The sequence below is a fragment of the Lissotriton vulgaris genome, chromosome 10, assembly GCF_964263255.1.
Source record: "Lissotriton vulgaris chromosome 10, aLisVul1.2, whole genome shotgun sequence".
In the NCBI taxonomy this organism is placed as follows: Eukaryota; Metazoa; Chordata; class Amphibia; order Caudata; family Salamandridae; genus Lissotriton; species Lissotriton vulgaris.
In genome coordinates, this window is record NC_141698.1 from 1,038,835,811 (window position 1) to 1,038,853,990 (window position 18,180).

Genomic DNA, 18,180 nt, shown 5'->3' on the forward strand with positions numbered 1-18,180 from the left:
CTCCCGATAGAACACTCACTCTCACCTGAAGAGACTGCTTGGTCCTTATCTTTCAGTCTCTGAAGCCATATCAACAGGGATCCCTCTCTGTCCTTGAGAGTTTTAGCAGAAAAAGTGTGGCAGACTTTACAATCCTTAGCAGAGTGGTCTGGGTTGAGACAATAAAGGCAGTCCTCATGCCGGTCATCTACAAGAAGCCTCTTTTTGCTACAAGAGGCACATGGTCTAAAAAAAACCTTTTTAGGAGTATCAGCCATGGTGAACTGAAAACCCCTCACCGAGAAAAATTCTGAGAGAAAATTTGTGGAAAAAAATCCAGAAATACAGGAAAGCTGAGCAGAGCTCAGTGGAGACTCCCTTAGCACGACGTGCGGTAGAAAATCTGAGGGACTAGGGTTCCTTCCAGGAAGGTTCTAGAGGGTGGTGATAGCCGATTGGCTCTTGGTCAAAGTTTGGTCCTTTTTACAAAAGGACATGGATATGTTACTAATGAGAGGCCTCTGGCCTATTACTATGTATATGTCTATATGACATTACTCTTTTTATGTACCGGGGACTCCCACCCCGACGACGGGGAATGATTCAGGCATGTGAATCTGTGAAAGATACCCCTAATACTGGATAATAAGCGTTGTAACGAGTCTTTGCTAAACAGCAATACCTTGTGTTTTGTTTGAGTTCGATTTAAGGTAGTTTTGAGACATCCATTTTCCAATCTGTACCATCCAATCATGGAATTTGGTGGCAGTATCTTCTGGGTTACTGGCCACAGTATGGCACTTTATTACTTCACGCTACGCCACTTCACACTGTGTCACTTTACTCCACTCTATGCTACAACACTCCATTCCACTCTAGGCACTCCGCTCTGTAGCACTACACTGTCCTTGACAACACTTTATTCCACTCTGAGACACTTTACTCTATGCTATGCCAATTGATGCCCCTCCACTCTGTCACCCCACTCTGACACTGACACTTTACTCCACTCCAGTTTAAAAGTGCACTCTACAACAGTCAGTATAAGCTTCTCCACTGTACTCCACAACACTCTACACCACTCCACAACAATCCACTCCTCTCTTCTCTATGCCACTTAACTTCACCTCACACTATGCCACTAGACTGTTACACTCTACACTACACTATTCAACTCTACTCCACTCCATGATACTCTACTCCACTCTGTGCTCCTCTACTCCACTCTAATTAGTGACACTCCATTCCACTATACTACATTCCACTCTATTACACTCCATGCCACAACACTTTACGCTACTCTCCTCTATGTCACAAACGTTGAGCCATGATGAACAGCAGCCACGCTGGTGTGCAACATTGCTAAAAAACATAGACAAAGCCAATAGCTCTTGCAGAATAAAGACCTATTGGCTTTGCCAGTGCTTGTTTGTTCTCCACCCAAGTCAGTCTGCTCACCTTCGGTGTTCCTCAGTGGTTTTTCTGTGCTTATTTGTTGGTTTCTCTCTCTTTGCCAGTCCTCGTAGCTCCTCTTCCATCCACAGTGGTTTTTAACGGGAAAATGATTATTCTCAGTGCAGTTTCTTCTTCCTCGACTTCCTCCACTTTAGAAAAACATTCAAATCTCTCTGGACACTCTGGGGGAGTCTTTCATGGCATTTCAAGTGCTTACAGAGTACAAGAAAATGATAAAAACGAAAATGCATCCGCAGAAAACTTTTATACTGAAACCAGGTACTCGTTTTTCTAAACAACATATATACATACAATGCAGCCAATGAGTAAAAAAACACAACAGACGGCAAAGCATTTAAATAACCATCCACAGTTTTATTTTAATCTCTGCAAGAATCTCAGGTAAATGTACATGAAGAGAAACAGGAGAATAGCTACGGGTGCAAATGATCAGCTGGTGTAAAGGAGACAGGATTCCAACAGGAAAGAGATGTATTCTCTTCCCGCATGTTCACTGCTAAAATAAATTAAAATCATGAGGACCAGATACGTATGGAGGACAATTAGGTCATAATCCGGTCTTTGCATTTGGATCTATTTTGCAAATAAATGCAGTTTGCCCTTACGTCACGCGTTAAACCTTCATCCATTCCCAGTTTTCAGGCAACATCACTTTGCATGCTGGGGCGTGTAGGCCTACATTTATAATGGGTAAATTGAAAGTTCAAGCACCAGAATGCAAAGTGATGAATGGTATAAAACCAGAACTATATGAAGAGGCCACTCCACTCTGCCCCACTCCACTCTGCCCCACTCCACTCTGCCCCACTGCACTCTATGCCGCTGCACTCTACGCCAATGCAATTGTCGAAGGGATTCTGCTCAGAAGCAGAACTATGCCTGGAACCACAAAAACACTGTCTCACTATCTTAACCCTGCTTGAACTTCTAAACCTTTGGGCGGGCCCCTCTCTAGAGATGTGTGTGCAACCTGCGGGCCACGGGTTCGAGCCCCAAGATGACCAATTCATCCTCCTGCCTTTCTGGGGTCGGTAAAGTGAGTACCACTGAATAACACCCATCGGTGAGGCTATTCAGGTTGTGGTGTACACAGTCAGTAATATTACATCAAAATAATATTCTATGAACAGTGGGCTGTAAATCCTGGATGTGGTCTGCACTTTACCAAGCTCCAAAATAAATAAAACCAACAAATAAATAAATAAATATGGGTATAAAGCAGAAATTATTTAAGAACCAGTCTTTTCTGGATACATACCTGTAGGGCTCTTTCAGGACTGAGTAATAACAATAGTACTACCAATAAGAGTAATCTTAACCCTTCTAGTGATATGTCATCTAAGGGATATTTCAGGACTGCAGAAAGCTCGTGCTCCGAGAACAGGATGGCAGCGATGATCAGAATGTTATTGATTATAATGCCACTTTTCAACATAATGGAAACCTAGCTCACAAACTAATTAAATGTGCCCGCATATCTTCTGCATCGTTATATATGATCAAAAGGGGTTTTCGATGTACAACATGAATACTAACATTTAGGGTTGGTAGAGCTAGTCTTGTAATGTACTTAGCTGCCTTGTCAAATTGTTGTGACCCCTCTCCTAATCAAGTTTAGTGGAAATGTAAACAATACTGAGTAACCCAGTACAAAAGTCAACCTCTGGCACAGGGGCCAGAGAGCTCAAGGTCCACCCCACTGAAATCCTAGCTCACACCTTACTGATCGAGGAGGCCATAGTGCTCCAACCAGACACCAATAATTTAAGTAGGGCGGAGCTGCAACTGCCTTGTGCTATTTTCAGGTAACCTAATCCTCATTAAAAAAACACAATTTAATTTATAAAACATATTCAAACTCTACTAACTCATTGCACCACACATAAAGGAAAAAGAAAACATGTTAGTCTAGTAAAAAAATTAATACATCATAAACACATTCTTTCATTTCTAGGGGAAGATACTATTAGTTCTACCTAATTATTCAAGAATAGAAACTGCAGAGGCAATTCCCAACCATATGCCTACAATAATTTGGGGCGAAGGGAACATAGATTATAAAAAGCGCTGTGATTGTCAACCTAACGAATAGTAAAACATATTCACAGGTTCTGACTATCCACTACGACATACATAACTATGCATGATATACATTTACTCATAAAATGACATATGGTAAATTCAGAGGGAATTTATTTTCAAAATCTGATGATTCATTTTAAAACCTCACCTGGATTTTTAATTTGGGAGGGTGACAATTCCTGTCTTTACAAGCATCGAATTTCCTGCACATGTGCTCACATGATTTAGCAAAGCTTTTTTCAGCTATGTGCACTAAGCTCTCACCCTTTTACTGTCCTCAATCCACTCCAGGAATGAGCCCTTTAAAACACCTTTATTTAAAAGGCATTTTTAAATAAAACCTTCAACAAACAACCATTTCCCAAGGTCCTAACTCTTAGTAAATTACAGATAAAAAGGGCAGATGTCACGAATGCAATCTGACCTACGCAAACACAGAAGGCCAGGAAACTGCCCTTGTAATATCTACAACTTAAGCACTGATGTTCTGCCTACAATACAAGACTAATACAAGGTTTACAACTCAACTCTGCTCTCCAAGTAAATGCATTGCTTAATCAGTTTCAGAGTTGATGCTACTTGCTTGGACTCTAGGGGTTACAGGTCTCACCTGGGGTGACCAATGCTCAAGTACGCAAAAAACAACAGAAACTTGGGTACCAAGATGTTGAGATTCTTCTCAGCCATCGCGACTAATAAAAGCTTACAACAATAGTAACAAAAGAGGATGGCGGATTCTTGGGCGGAGGGGATGGCCACACTACGTACTGCACACCAGCACCTCTGCGAAGGGACCAAGTAGGGTCTTGTTGAAGATGCAACGGATCCACACCAAGTAGCTCGTGAACGGTTTTATGTTCTCAACAAATGTGTGATTCTGCTGCGACAAGATGTATGGCATGTACGTGTTTTCACCTTGTTCCTGGATCCACACTTCATACTTCACATCTCTGACCTTCAGGTACTTGAGGTTCCATGGGATCTGCCAAGCCACCGTGAGTTTTGCTTCAGTCGCCCCCTGCACACTGGCCTGGCACTTGGCACCTCTCACTTTTCCTGGATATAGGCCAGTTGTCCACTTTTGCTTCTTGGGGCCTGGTTTTGATTTCACAGTCAACCTGATAACTTCGATAAGCGAAGTAATGTCCACTTTTGTGTCCTGATATACCCTGAACAGCCACTCGGAGTTGCGGCAGCAGAGGTGGCGAGGCACCTCCTTGCTTTTTATGATGCGTTCCTGTTCCGCTGTGTCTAAATGGGCGAGTCCACCTTGATCCCAAGATCTCTCAGGGTAGGTTATGGTGTTGGCCTCCTCCAAGTTCTGCCAAGAGATATACGAAAGGTCCATGCCTGGGAGCATTGCTAACGTCTTATAAGGGGTGTAGTGCTCAGGGTTGATGGCATAAGGAAAAAGTTCTACTACGGTGGCACCCCTGGGAAGAAAGAGGGACATCACCAACTGAGCTCCATGCATGCTGACCAGCATGGACGCATTACTTATAAGGCGCACAATATCTGCAAATGAATGGTCTTCCAGGGAGACCGAGATTGTTTTCATCTGAAACTCTTGGGCCAGTGCTAAGATGAGTTCAGCCTCGTTTACAATAAGCCTATTCAGTGTTCGGCTAAACAGTACAATATATTCCTCGTTAGAGCTTCCCTCTGTGCTAACATTCATCTTATCCATGACAAACTTTGTGAACTGTCTGATCTCATTGCCAGAAACCAGAATGTTTGCTTTGGGGCCCTGTGGCTGTACAAAGCCATACTGGTACCAAGTGGTGATTTTGGTCAATCCTACATAAGATTTGGTGAAGCAAAGAAGCTTTCCCAGGGTCTTCAGCTGCTCTTTCAGGAGAGGCTGTTTATTGGACAATGACTTGTAAAGGTCAAAGTGCAGGCCCTCATTCCAGCCTTCCATAAAGAAAAGTCGTGATTCCTGGCCCAAATCTGGAAACTGCTGCATGGTATAGAAGATTGGGAGAAGATCATCATGGAAGACGTGCATAAGGTTGTCGGGGTTGAATCGATTCATGATGAGAGCGACATCAGGCACAAACACTGGCTTCGGCATGAACTTCAGTGCAGCAGCTGGCAGCTCTACAAAGTTAAAGTACTGAGTGTTGTGATCATCCACAGAAGACAGGTCCACCAAGGCAGGCTGGAAACGCCTCGACCCTAAGTTGGGTAACATAATGGAGGCATTACTGTGGAAGAAGACAAACTCCTCGGCCTCAGTAGAGTAACAAAGGGACTCGAAGCGGCAAATGCGGTCGGTATGCATCCTCCCTGTGCATACCATCCTGGTACCCTCCTCCACGAGCGCCTGAAGGGCTGCATGGTAATCGATGCGCACCTGCGAGATCTCCTGGGATTGGTGCGTTAGCTCCAGCTCCTCCTCGATGATGGAGGCGTGCTCGCGTAGTTGGACATACTTCCACAGCACAGCAGCAAGGGCGGACACCAGTAGCGCATTCAGCACTGCTGCTATGTTCATTCTGCACTCCGATCTCTGTTGAGAGCCGCATGGGGAACGGGTAGCTGGAGGCTGGGGTCCTTAATCCACTATTACATGAGGAGAGCATTGACCTAGCAGAGAAAAGAAATAAAGAGTAAACTTCTTCATCCAAAAGTGATTGTCCTTTAGTTATTAGTTCAAAGCATACTTCTTTAATTGCTTATAAAAATAAAGTAAGCCATATGTTTTGCAACAAGCGGGGGTCTACACATTTCATATAATTCTCTCTACTCATTTTATAAATCTATATTCTTAAAAAATGTATATCTGCGTTGCCTTGTTCTCACGGATTGTTTCATTATTATGCAGAGATCACTTATTTGGGAGGAGAAATTCATTAGAGATCAAAACAGACTTTGGAACCAGAAGACACGAGTTGTGTTCCTAGATTCCCAACTTGACCGAAATCAAATGATCATGGCAAACTTTTCTCAGATTAGTACGAATAACTACCAAATCAAATGAACAGGAGCTTTAAGCGCTATACAATATAAAAAACATGTTCACAGTTTTTACTAAACAGGCCATGCATAGATATTGACAGTGTTGTGCACCAACAACCAAACCCCAAAACATCAAAGATAAAGCAGCACTGGCCTATATGGGTGCCTTAGCGATCACTAGACGATTAATTAATTAATTAATTAAGGGTTTGTAATGCGCTAGAATCGACTCCCAAAGGAGTATCTCTGCGCAGTAGACCGCTGGGGAACCCGTTCTGGCTATCCTTGTGAGATGGTCCCTACTGGGTATCTCCAAGGTGAAACCAGGCATCCCCAGCGTATGTGGGGGGCCGTTGTAGAGATGAGGCAAGCTAATGCCCAGAGTTGCCGAGTGTGATACCTGGTTAGAGTAGGCACTGAGGCGAGAATTATCGAGTCCGCTGACCCTGGTCCACGACCCTGCCGCGTCGGGAATTGAACCCTGGTCCCGGGCCGTCCTCTGCTCTCGGGTCCGCCGTCTGCCGCCTCTACCAGTGAGCCACACCACTCCACGATAGATTCTCTTCCGTTTCATGGTCACTGCCTAGCTAGTACCCTCTACTTTTGCTTTCAATGCTGTGTGGTACTGTTGTCTGTTTTATGTGTAGTTTGGAGCTTTCTTTATTTATTGTGCTTACGAACTAGTTCTGTGATAAGCACTAGCTCAACACTCCTTAAACTTTTCTCCCCTTTGGCCAATAAGCAAGGAAATTCACTGATACAAGATTCACAAATATTGCTCAAAGTGGGCACAGGAGTGGAGTACAAGAAACAGTGCTTTCCACGGCGGGCAAAGGATTTTAAACAAGCATTTGCAATGCAATGGTCTCGGCATCATTAAAGGTAGAGCTATTGGCATTGCTCATGACATTTTTTTTTCTTTAAATCAAAAATAAATGGCATTGTCATTAACATTGTCAATACACAGCACTCTGCACTCAACAGCACACAATGCTCTGCACACTCACTCTGCACTCACTGCTCTGCACACTCACTCTGCACTCACTGCTCTGCACACTCACTCTGCACTCACTGCTCTGCACACTCACTCTGCACTCACTGCTCTGCACACTCACTCTGCACTCACTACTCTGCACACTCACTCTGCACTCACTACTCTGCACACTCTCTCTGCACTCACTACTCTGCACACTCACTACTCTGCACTCACTACTCTGCACTCACTACTCACTACTCACTACTCTGCACTCACTACTCTGCACACTCTCTCTGCACTCACTACTCTGCACACTCACTCTGCACTCACTACCCTGCACACTCTCTCTGCACTCACTACTCTGCACACTCACTACTCACTACTCTGCACTCACTACTCACTACTCACTACTCTGCATTACCACTCTGCACTCACTACTCACTACTCTGCATTACCACTCTGCACTCACTATGCACTCACTACTCTGCACTCACTACTCTGCACACTCTCTCTGCACTCACTACTCTGCACACTCACTACTCACTACTCTGCACTCACTACTCACTACTCTGCACTCACTACTCACTACTCTGCACTCCCTACTCACTACTCTGCACTCACTACTCACTACTCTGCACTCACTACTCACTACTCACTACTCTGCACTATCTACTCTGCACTCACTACTCTGCACACTCTCTCTGCACTCACTACTCTGCACACTCACTACTCACTACTCTGCATTACCACTCTGCACTCACTATGCACTCACTACTCTGCACTCACTACTCTGCACACTCTCTCTGCACTCACTACTCTGCACACTCACTACTCACTACTCTGCACTCACTACTCACTACTCTGCACTCCCTACTCACTACTCTGCACTCACTACTCTGCACTCACTACTCACTACTCTGCACTCACTACTCTGCACTCACTACTCTGCACACTCTCTCTGCACTCACTACTCTGCACACTCACTACTCACTACTCTGCACTCACTACTCACTACTCTGCACTCACTACTCTGCACACTCACTACTCACTACTCTGCACTCACTACTCACTACTCTGCACTCACTACTCACTACTCTGCACTCACTACTCACTACTCTGCACTCACTACTCACTACTCTGCACACTCTCTCTGCACTCACTACTCTGCACACTCACTACTCACTACTCTGCACTCACTACTCACTACTCTGCATTACCACTCTGCACTCACTACTCTGCATTACCACTCTGCACTCACTATGCACTCACTACTCTGCACACTCTCTCTGCACACTCTCTCTGCACTCACTACTCTGCACACTCACTACTCACTACTCTGCACACTCTCTCTGCACTCACTACTCTGCACACTCACTACTCACTACTCTGCACTCACTACTCACTACTCTGCATTACCACTCTGCACTCACTACTCTGCATTACCACTCTGCACACTCTCTCTGCACTCACTACTCTGCACACTCACTACTCTGCACTCACTACTCTGCACTCACTACTCTGCACTCACTACTCACTACTCTGCATTCACTACTCACTACTCTGCACTCACTACTCTGCACTCACTACTCACTACTCTGCACTCACTGCTCACTACTCTGCACTCACTACTCACTACTCTGCACTCACTACTCACTACTCTGCACTCACTACTCTGCACTCACTACTCACTACTCTGCACTCACTACTCACTACTCTGCACTCACTACTCTGCACTCACTACTCTGCACTCACTACTCACTACTCACTACTCACTACTCTGCACACTCACTACTCACTACTCTGCACTCACTACTCACTACTCTGCACTCACTACTCTGCACACACTCTCTGCACTCACTACTCTGCACTCACTACTCACTACTCTGCACTCACTACTCACTACTCTGCACTCACTACTCTGCACACTCTCTCTGCACTCACTACTCTGCACACTCACTACTCACTACTCTGCACACTCACTACTCACTACTCTGCACACTCACTCTGCACTCACTACTCTGCACACTCTCTCTGCCCTCACTACTCTGCACACTCTCTCTGCACTCACTACTCTGCACACTCTCTCTGCACTCACTACTCTGCACACTCTCTCTGCACTCACTACTCTGCACACTCTCTTTGCACTCACTACTCTGCACACTCTCTTTGCACTCACTACTCTGCACACTCACTACTCACTACTCTGCATTCACTACTCTGCACACTCTCTCTGCACTCACTACTCTGCACACTCTCTCTGCACTCACTACTCACTACTCTGCACTCACTACTCACTACTCTGCACTCACTACTCACTACTCTGCACTCACTACTCTGCACTCACTACTCTGCACTCACTACTCTGCACTCACTACTCTGCACTCACTACTCTGCACTCAGCATTACTACTCTGCATTACTACTCTGCATTACTCCTCTGCACTCACTCCTCTGCACTCACTCCTCTGCACTCACTCCTCTGCACTCACTCCTCTGCACTCACTCCTCTGCACTCACTCCTCTGCACTCACTACTCTGCATTACTACTCTGCACTCACTTTACAATGATTCTTTAGTATCGCGCCTTCCGCCATATTTTATGGTTATTACTAAGTATGATTCATGCTGCTATGCTCATTCACAAGTTGCAAATACCTTCCTGCAACTGATTACTACTGCAGTGAGCCTGAGAGCTACATTTAATAGGTCTCACCGTTTTCTGCATACTTTTGTTAGAGACTGTTCTATTTCCTTGTCACTATTTCGTTCCATACTTCGTCTTTTGTTTCTAAAATTCTGGTACATTTCCTGTTTGTCTCCAATGCCGTCGTTTTGTTTAGTCTGCAAATTCTTCTTTCAAAGAGATCTTTTAAAAGTTTACATCATAAAAACGTCTCGCAAAACATAATTTCAGGCCGCCTGTCACATTACACAGTAGGAGGCACTTTAAATATAGAATTGAGTATGCCCCCGGAATCCCGCCGCGGCCGCCCCGGAAGTCAGGCACGGTCGCCTGTGACGGGGGCGGGGCCACGTCCAGACCGGAAGAGGAGGCAGGCAGAGTGAAATGCGTCTCGCGCCCGGGGCTCCTGTGAGCGGTGTGGAGCCCCGGGGCCGCGCCAGCAGGAGGTTGGGCGCCGCGTGCTGAGCAGAGTCCCCGACATTGGCCAGGTAAGTTCCAAAAGGCTGGGGGGGCTTGGTGCACTTGTGTGTGTGTGTGTGCGTGTATGCTCGTGTGTGTATGTATGTGTGCGACGGTGACGGCGGGGGAGGGAGGGGGGGCCTCGGTACACTTGTGTGTGTGCGCGTGTGTGTGTGTGTATGTGTCAGGGGGGGTGTCTCTGTATGTATGTGCGTGCATGGGCGCTTGTGTGTTTGTATGCGCATGCGTGTGTGGTGCTTGAGCTTCCCAGGAGACAGCGCCTGGCCACAGCGCGCGTTCCAGTTACAAATCGGCTCGAAGGATGCGCGTGGCCGAAACTGTCTCCTGGGAAGCACAGTCGCTAACAAAAGATCTCGGCGGAGACGCGCTTCCGCGCGTTTAGCCGAGACCTAAAAACACAGTTAAATTAATCCATACCAAATTTCCAAGCACCTGGTCCTAAGGTGACAAGCGTTTCGCTGGTTGGTAATCTTACAGTTACCTGAGCTGACCTACTTTGTAAGGGCCCATTTACAGAAGAACTGTTTGCCTGTACCCCAATACAGGTACAAGGACATTTAGAATATAAAACACAGCATCACTCCTTACAGACCCAGGTTTCAGCTGGGTACAGAATATGTTGCCCGCTTGGGAATCACCGACATCTTAGCATTTCACTAGACGAGATGAAGAGTCTCCCTTCAAGACCCAAGTATGGGGAACACATTTAATATCAACAGCACTACTCATTTAAAGACACATTTTAAACTCTACTGATGTACTAAAAGGGGTAACAAAAGGTTTACTGATGTCACAGCAGACATCTTCGAAGATGCTTACAAATACACACACATTTCCTCAGCTGTGAGCAATGTGCACCAACGGGAACACTGAGCTATGCAAGAAGTGTGCATAAACAGAAACAATCAAACAAAAACAGCTAGGGAACACTGCGCTATACAAGAATTGTACGTAGACAATAATATTGCACCAAGACCAACTAGAGCATACTGCGCTATAGAAGAAGTGAACATAAACAATAATAATGCACCAACACCAGATATGGGAACACTGTGTTATACAAGAATTTAAAAAAACTAAAATAATGCACCAACACCAGCTAAGGAAATCTGTGCTATACAAGAAGTGAACATAAACCAAAATACTGCACCAAGACCAGCTAGGGAAATCAGTGCCATACAAGAATTGTACATAAACAAAAATAATGCACCAACACCAGCTAGGGAACACTGTGCTATACAAGAATTTTACATAAACAAAAAGAATGCACCAACACCAGCTAGGGAACACTGTGTCATACAAGAAGTGAATATAAACCAAAATAACACACCACCAGCAGCTAGGGAACACTGCGCTATACAAGATGTGAACATAAACTAAAATAATACACCACCACCAGCTAGGGAACACTGCGCTATACAAGATGTGAACATAAACCAAAATAATACACCACCACCAGCTAGGGAACACTGCGCTATACAAGATGTGAACATAAACCAAAATAATACACCACCACCAGCTAGGGAACACTGCGCTATACAAGATGTGAACATAAACCAAAATAATACACCACCACCAGCTAGGGAACACTGCGCTATACAAGATGTGAACATAAACTAAAATAATACACCACCACCAGCTAGGGAACACTGCGCTATACAAGATGTGAACATAAACTAAAATAATACACCACCACCAGCTAGGGAACACTGCGCTATACAAGATGTGAACATAAACTAAAATAATACACCACCACCAGCTAGGGAACACTGCGCTATACAAGATGTGAACATAAACTAAAATAACACACCACCACCAGCTAGGGAACACTGCGCTATACAAGATGTGAACATAAACCAAAATAATACACCACCACCAGCTAGGGAACACTGCGCTATACAAGATGTGAACATAAACCAAAATAATACACCACCACCAGCTAGGGAACACTGCGCTATACAAGATGTGAACATAAACCAAAATAATACACCACCACCAGCTAGGGAACACTGCGCTATACAAGATGTGAACATAAACTAAAATAACACACCACCACCAGCTAGGGAACACTGCGCTATACAAGATGTGAACATAAACCAAAATAATACACCACCACCAGCTAGGGAACACTGCGCTATACAAGATGTGAACATAAACTAAAATAACACACCACCACCAGCTAGGGAACACTGCGCTATACAAGATGTGAACATAAACCAAAATAATACACCACCACCAGCTAGGGAACACTGCGCTATACAAGAATTGTATACAAAAAAAATTATGCACAAACACCAGCTAGGGAACATGGGGCTATGAAGGAACTGTAAAAACCCAAAATATTACACCATCAGCTAGGGAACACCGGGATGTACAAGAATTGTATGAAAACAAAAATAGTGCACCGAAACCAGCTAGAGGACACTGTGCTATACAAGAAGTGAGCATAAAAATAATGCACCAACACCAGCTTGGCTAGACTGTCTTATGTAAGAACTGTACGTAAACTAAGCTAAGGTACCAAAACCAGATAGGGAAAACCGAGCTATGCAGCAACTGTGCATAAACCAAAAAAAATGCAACACCTCCAACGAGGGAACACTGCACTATATAAGAATTGTACATAAACAAAAATAACGCACCTTAACCAGCGAGGGAACGCTGCGCCATGCAAAAACTAAGCATAAACAAAAATAATGCTCAAACCCAGATAGGGAACACTGCGTTAAGCAAGAACTGTACATAACGCAAAATAATTCACCAAAACCAGCTAGGGAACACTGTGCCATGCAAGAACTGTATATAAAGTAAAATAATGCACCAAAACCAGCTAGGGAACACTGTGCTATGCAAGAACTGTACATAAAGTAAAATAATGCACCAAAACCAGCTAGGGAACACTGTGCTATGCAAGAACTGTACATAAAGTAAAATAATGCACCAAAACCAGCTAGGGAACACTGTGCTATGCAAGAACTGTACATAAAGTAAAATAATGCACCAAAACCAGCTAGGGAACACTGTGCTATGCAAGAACTGCACATAAAGTAAAATAATGCACCAAAACCAGCTAGGGAACACTGTGCTATGCAAGAACTGTACATAAAGTAAAATAATGCACCAAAACCAGCTAGGGAACACTGTGCTATGCAAGAACTGCACATAAAGTACAATAATGCACCAAAACCAGCTAGGGAACACTGTGCTATGCAAGAACTGCACATAAAGTACAATAATGCACCAAAACCAGCTAGGGAACACTGTGCCATGCCAGTACTGTACATAAACAAAAATAATCAAGTACTCTACGGGAAAAAAATCAGTAGTTACTTCTTATCCAGTTTTTAGTATGTATTTGTTTCCTATGGCCGCGGTTTTCCGCAGACCCGTTTCTAAAGGGCCGTCTAATTCCAGTTGATGTCCGATTTCCTGAAAGATATATCTTTTAATGGGGGCACGTGGTGCATGCAGCTCCCAGTCCTGTGCCCCCAGTCACGGTGCTCTGGCTTGTAATAATGTCCCGTCAGCATACACACCGCACAGATTACCATAATGAGGTGCACTGGCGCAGTCCCGCCGAAGGCGCGTGCCGCCTCGCGCCGCCGCGAGACCCCAGGGGGAGGCAATTAAGTGGCCCTTTCCCAGCTGCGCATTTCATCAGAGTTAAGAATATTTTAGTTTATTCGGGGCTGCCCGTGTGGAAACGAGCAGAATTTCCGTTACAAATAACTGCAAAGCCAGCGATAAAATACATTTGCTTTCTAAATCCTGCTTTTTTCGGCTAACGTTTTCGTCTTTCCTGCTCATTCTGTAAGAAAGGAGTATGTTATCATGAAACCGTTTGTCTGTCCATACGTCATGACCACCAACTAGCAAGCACTCGAAGATTTGACCCTAAATAAATTTATTTTAATGTGATACTTTGCAAATGATTAAAAAGCTTAAAGGGGCCATCTGGTGAACTGAAAAAAGAGGTCTCTTAATCCGACTCGTCATCCAACAACACTACAGGCAGTCTAGAATGTCCCTTTGTTTGAGGTCAGCTTGGGTTTTGAGATATCCTGTGACATCATCAACCACCTGGGCCCTCTCATGCTTAGCCTCTGTTTTAGTTGATATTTCCTGTTGCTTGAAAGCGGATTGTGGGCTTTGTTTCTGCCATTGGCAACCTCCTCACTTGCTTGCTTTGCCAAATGCCCCTAAAGATGTCCCTCTGTCCCACAGCACTGATGGCGAGTCACACGGGGTTGGAGGTCAGTGGAAAGCCTGGGCCAGCGACACACGCGGCATAAAAGAGTGACCGTCGTTACATGGCCGACGAGGGCACATACTGTTCCTACGCTACAAAGACAATCCGCAGATATCCAGATCTCCTGCACAGCCCTCAATGTACCCAATGAAGCCATCTGTGGTCACGCACCAAGAGATTTGCATCGCAGCATCTCAATCTACCTCCAATCTTCTCTAAAAGTGCTCCATCCTCCAGACCTCATTTCTCTGGGTCCGTGTGGGGTGGTGGCTCGTACATGAACGCAAACGGCAACTTAACTCTATAACCTTCAGGAAACAACTAAAGATTCAGATCATTGGATGCTAGAAACTGGAGCAACAAATTAAAGTATTAGCCTCCATTGGTACTTCATTTGACAACACCGGAAAAAATTGACTGTGGTTAAAATACCCTCTGGAATTTGGTGCATCAGTAACAGTGACGTGTCCCAGTTTCCAGCCCCATGGCCTACACAAGTCAATGCTACGCTTTTGCAATAGAGACCTTTACATACTTCTTCTGAACAGGGGCCAATATGCAGTGGCAGAGCAGCAATAGAAGAAAAGGATAGAGCACATATTAAAGTAATGGCTCTATGCTCAGGGAGCAAATGGCAGAAGACAAAATCTGTAGATGAAAAGCCCAATGGCCAGAGTAGGAGCAGCGCATCAGGGCAGTTGTCTAACCTTGTGCAAGCCAGGTTTTGTAAAGTGCACTTCCCGGGTCTCTTAGTGCTGTTGGGGACCGTGGAATTGCACACTAGAGATTCATAGTTTTCCAAACATAGGGCCCTGTTCACAAGGAACATTTACACACTTTACCTAGGGGTAACTTCACACCTTTTTGCTATTCACCATTTTGGAGTGTATTGTTACTCCTAAGTCTAGACCTACAAGTCTGCATGTATATGTTAATATGTGTAACATAACGAATAGGCAGAGGTTTCCACCACTAGGGTGGAGATCGCTATATGGGAAGTATAGAAAAATGTATGAAACTGTTATTATTAAAAATAATATTGAAATATGTTATTATAAAATATGAAAGTGTTGTTATATATTTAATTTTATATATTTATTTTAACTCTAGAATCAATAAATTAATCAAATAAAATGTTACAGTACATTAACTTAAATGTTTATTTAATAATTTAAAATATATGAGTTCAATCTAAAAATAATACCTTAAATACATTTCAATATGAAAAGTTTTGTATAGAATTAATGTTAAATACTAATTACTGTAACAAAAACTTGACAGTTATAATTTAAATCACTTATTTAGTAATTATATATAAATAATTAGTAAATACATTATTTAGTAAGTAATGCATTTGAATTCCTATATAAAAGTATTCAAAAACATATATATGTAGCCATTCAAATTAAAAAAATGTCTACATAATTTGATTTATTTTAATGTTATTTCCAATGGGGAGTTATGTCCTGACCCAGTGTCTATTGATTTTATGGAAGAGTGTTACAGTACATGTGACTAGCCTTGTGTGGTGCTGTGCTTTCTCCAAGGCTGGGCTGGAGTACATTTACAACTGTTTTGGGACTTTTCTGGCTGTAGTAGCTCTTGAAGTACAGTATGTGAATAGCAATGGGATTACTTGTGCGGGTGGGCATTTTGTTTTTGCATGTTCTTCCCTAAATTCCTCCCATTTAGATGTTAGTATTCTTAGATTTCCCCGTCACTCTGGCATTTACTACTAAAACGTAGACCTATGTGTGCAGCGCTCTCCGCACTCATGGCAGGGATCTCCACATAGAAAAGATTGGAGAGACGGAGTCGGAGATCTTCACATATAGGTTTGTGACCTGCACTTTGCAGCACTATAACTAAACGTACCCCGAAATGCAGTTTACGAATACGCCCCAAGGTGTTCCATAGGAGAGGACTGGTCATTAGTAAGTGTGGTTGTGTGGTCTTCTGGGAGTGGGTTTCCTCATGGCTGTGCTCCATGGACAGTGGGAGAAGGTGGCTATCATCTCCTTTCTCTTCTGTGTAAGTATGTCACACCATCGGGTGATACAGGTGTTCACAGATGTTTGCATCGAAGGGTCCTCTTCTATACATGTGTGAGCTAGGAAAATGCTATGTGTGGGATTATGCTAGCGTTGGGGTCATTAGGAAAAGTTGGTCTTGCAGCTTTATTTTTCGGTCAAAGCCTTTGTGTGAATATTTAGACATGCCCGATATTGAATCTTTAACACCTTCGCTGCTAGGTGTTTTCCCCTCCTGTGCTGGAAAGAGTGATTTTGCACCTTTCATGACGAGCTCAGCTCGTCATCAGCACAGCTCAACCGTGCATCATGACGAGCTGAGCTCGTCATCAGCATGGAAAGGGTTAAAATTCTTTGTTTCCCTGTCCTCGTGTATATCTGTATCTGTGCCGTCATGCCCGCTGTCAGTAAGTCTACCTATTGTCATATTTGGGAAATAATCTATGCCTAAACAGTCGTCACACTTGATTTTGTTAAATTATGCTAGGATGAGTGCTGGAAAACAGATGTGTCATTATCTTTCTACAGTCTCTGAAAAAAGTTGATAAAATCAATATGAGGGACAACTGAAAGAGAAAAGCAGTAAAGTGCTATTAGAGTAGGGTCTGTGCTGAACAACTTCTGTAGATGTGTGACCAATGCAAAAAGATCTATCGATGGACAGAATGCAGAACAATGTCATACATTCACCCGAGTACAGAGATCTGGGCCGAAATCCATTGCTCTTCTGCTCCCCGTGCCATTCCAGTTTGAACCCAGCCATTTGCAAACCAGTCTTGACCCTGCACCCAATGTGAACAGTCCAGCCCCGAATTGCCAGGCCAGCTCCTCCCTGGACTGGAAATAAACATCCTAGGACTGGTTTTGGGGTTTCCACCCTCATCAGCCAGGATAGCTTGACTCCAGTGTCATGGAGAGCACAGGACCCACGTCTGGGCATACCTGTCCCACTAGGGGTGAAAAATGCCCGATGTGTGACCTACTCCAGGGTCCTAGCCCTTTGATGTGGGTGTCACTATCAATATGGGACTGTGACTCGAACGAACAAGGGGGTACTACACCACCCAACAACTCATTATCTTGAACATTTACTGGATATGGTGTTTTCTAACAACCCAACTCTGATGAAGTCCGCGGGGACGAAATTCATTGGCTGGGCTGAGGTGCTATTGTTACTATGAATAAAAACTTCAATAAAGTGGATTGAAACTCGTGCAGGAGACTCTTGATGAATATGATTGGATATTTAATCCCTAACATTTGAT

General features: G+C 44.1%; 1 protein-coding gene across 4 annotated transcripts in view; it reads right to left on the reverse strand.

The window, feature by feature from the left end:
* Positions 1-1,788: 1,788 nt before the first annotated feature.
* Positions 1,789-18,180, reverse strand: part of POMGNT2 (protein O-linked mannose N-acetylglucosaminyltransferase 2 (beta 1,4-)) — a 137,656-nt gene continuing 121,264 nt past the window's right edge. For all 4 annotated transcript variants that reach the window (XM_086942086.1, XM_086942089.1, XM_086942087.1 and 1 more), the window contains exon 3: positions 1,789-6,126. In XM_086942086.1, coding sequence (XP_086798212.1) covers positions 4,298-6,034 — 1,737 coding nt within the window. In that variant the 5' untranslated portion in view covers positions 6,035-6,126 and the 3' untranslated portion in view covers positions 1,789-4,297. The remainder of the gene's footprint in view (positions 6,127-18,180) is intronic.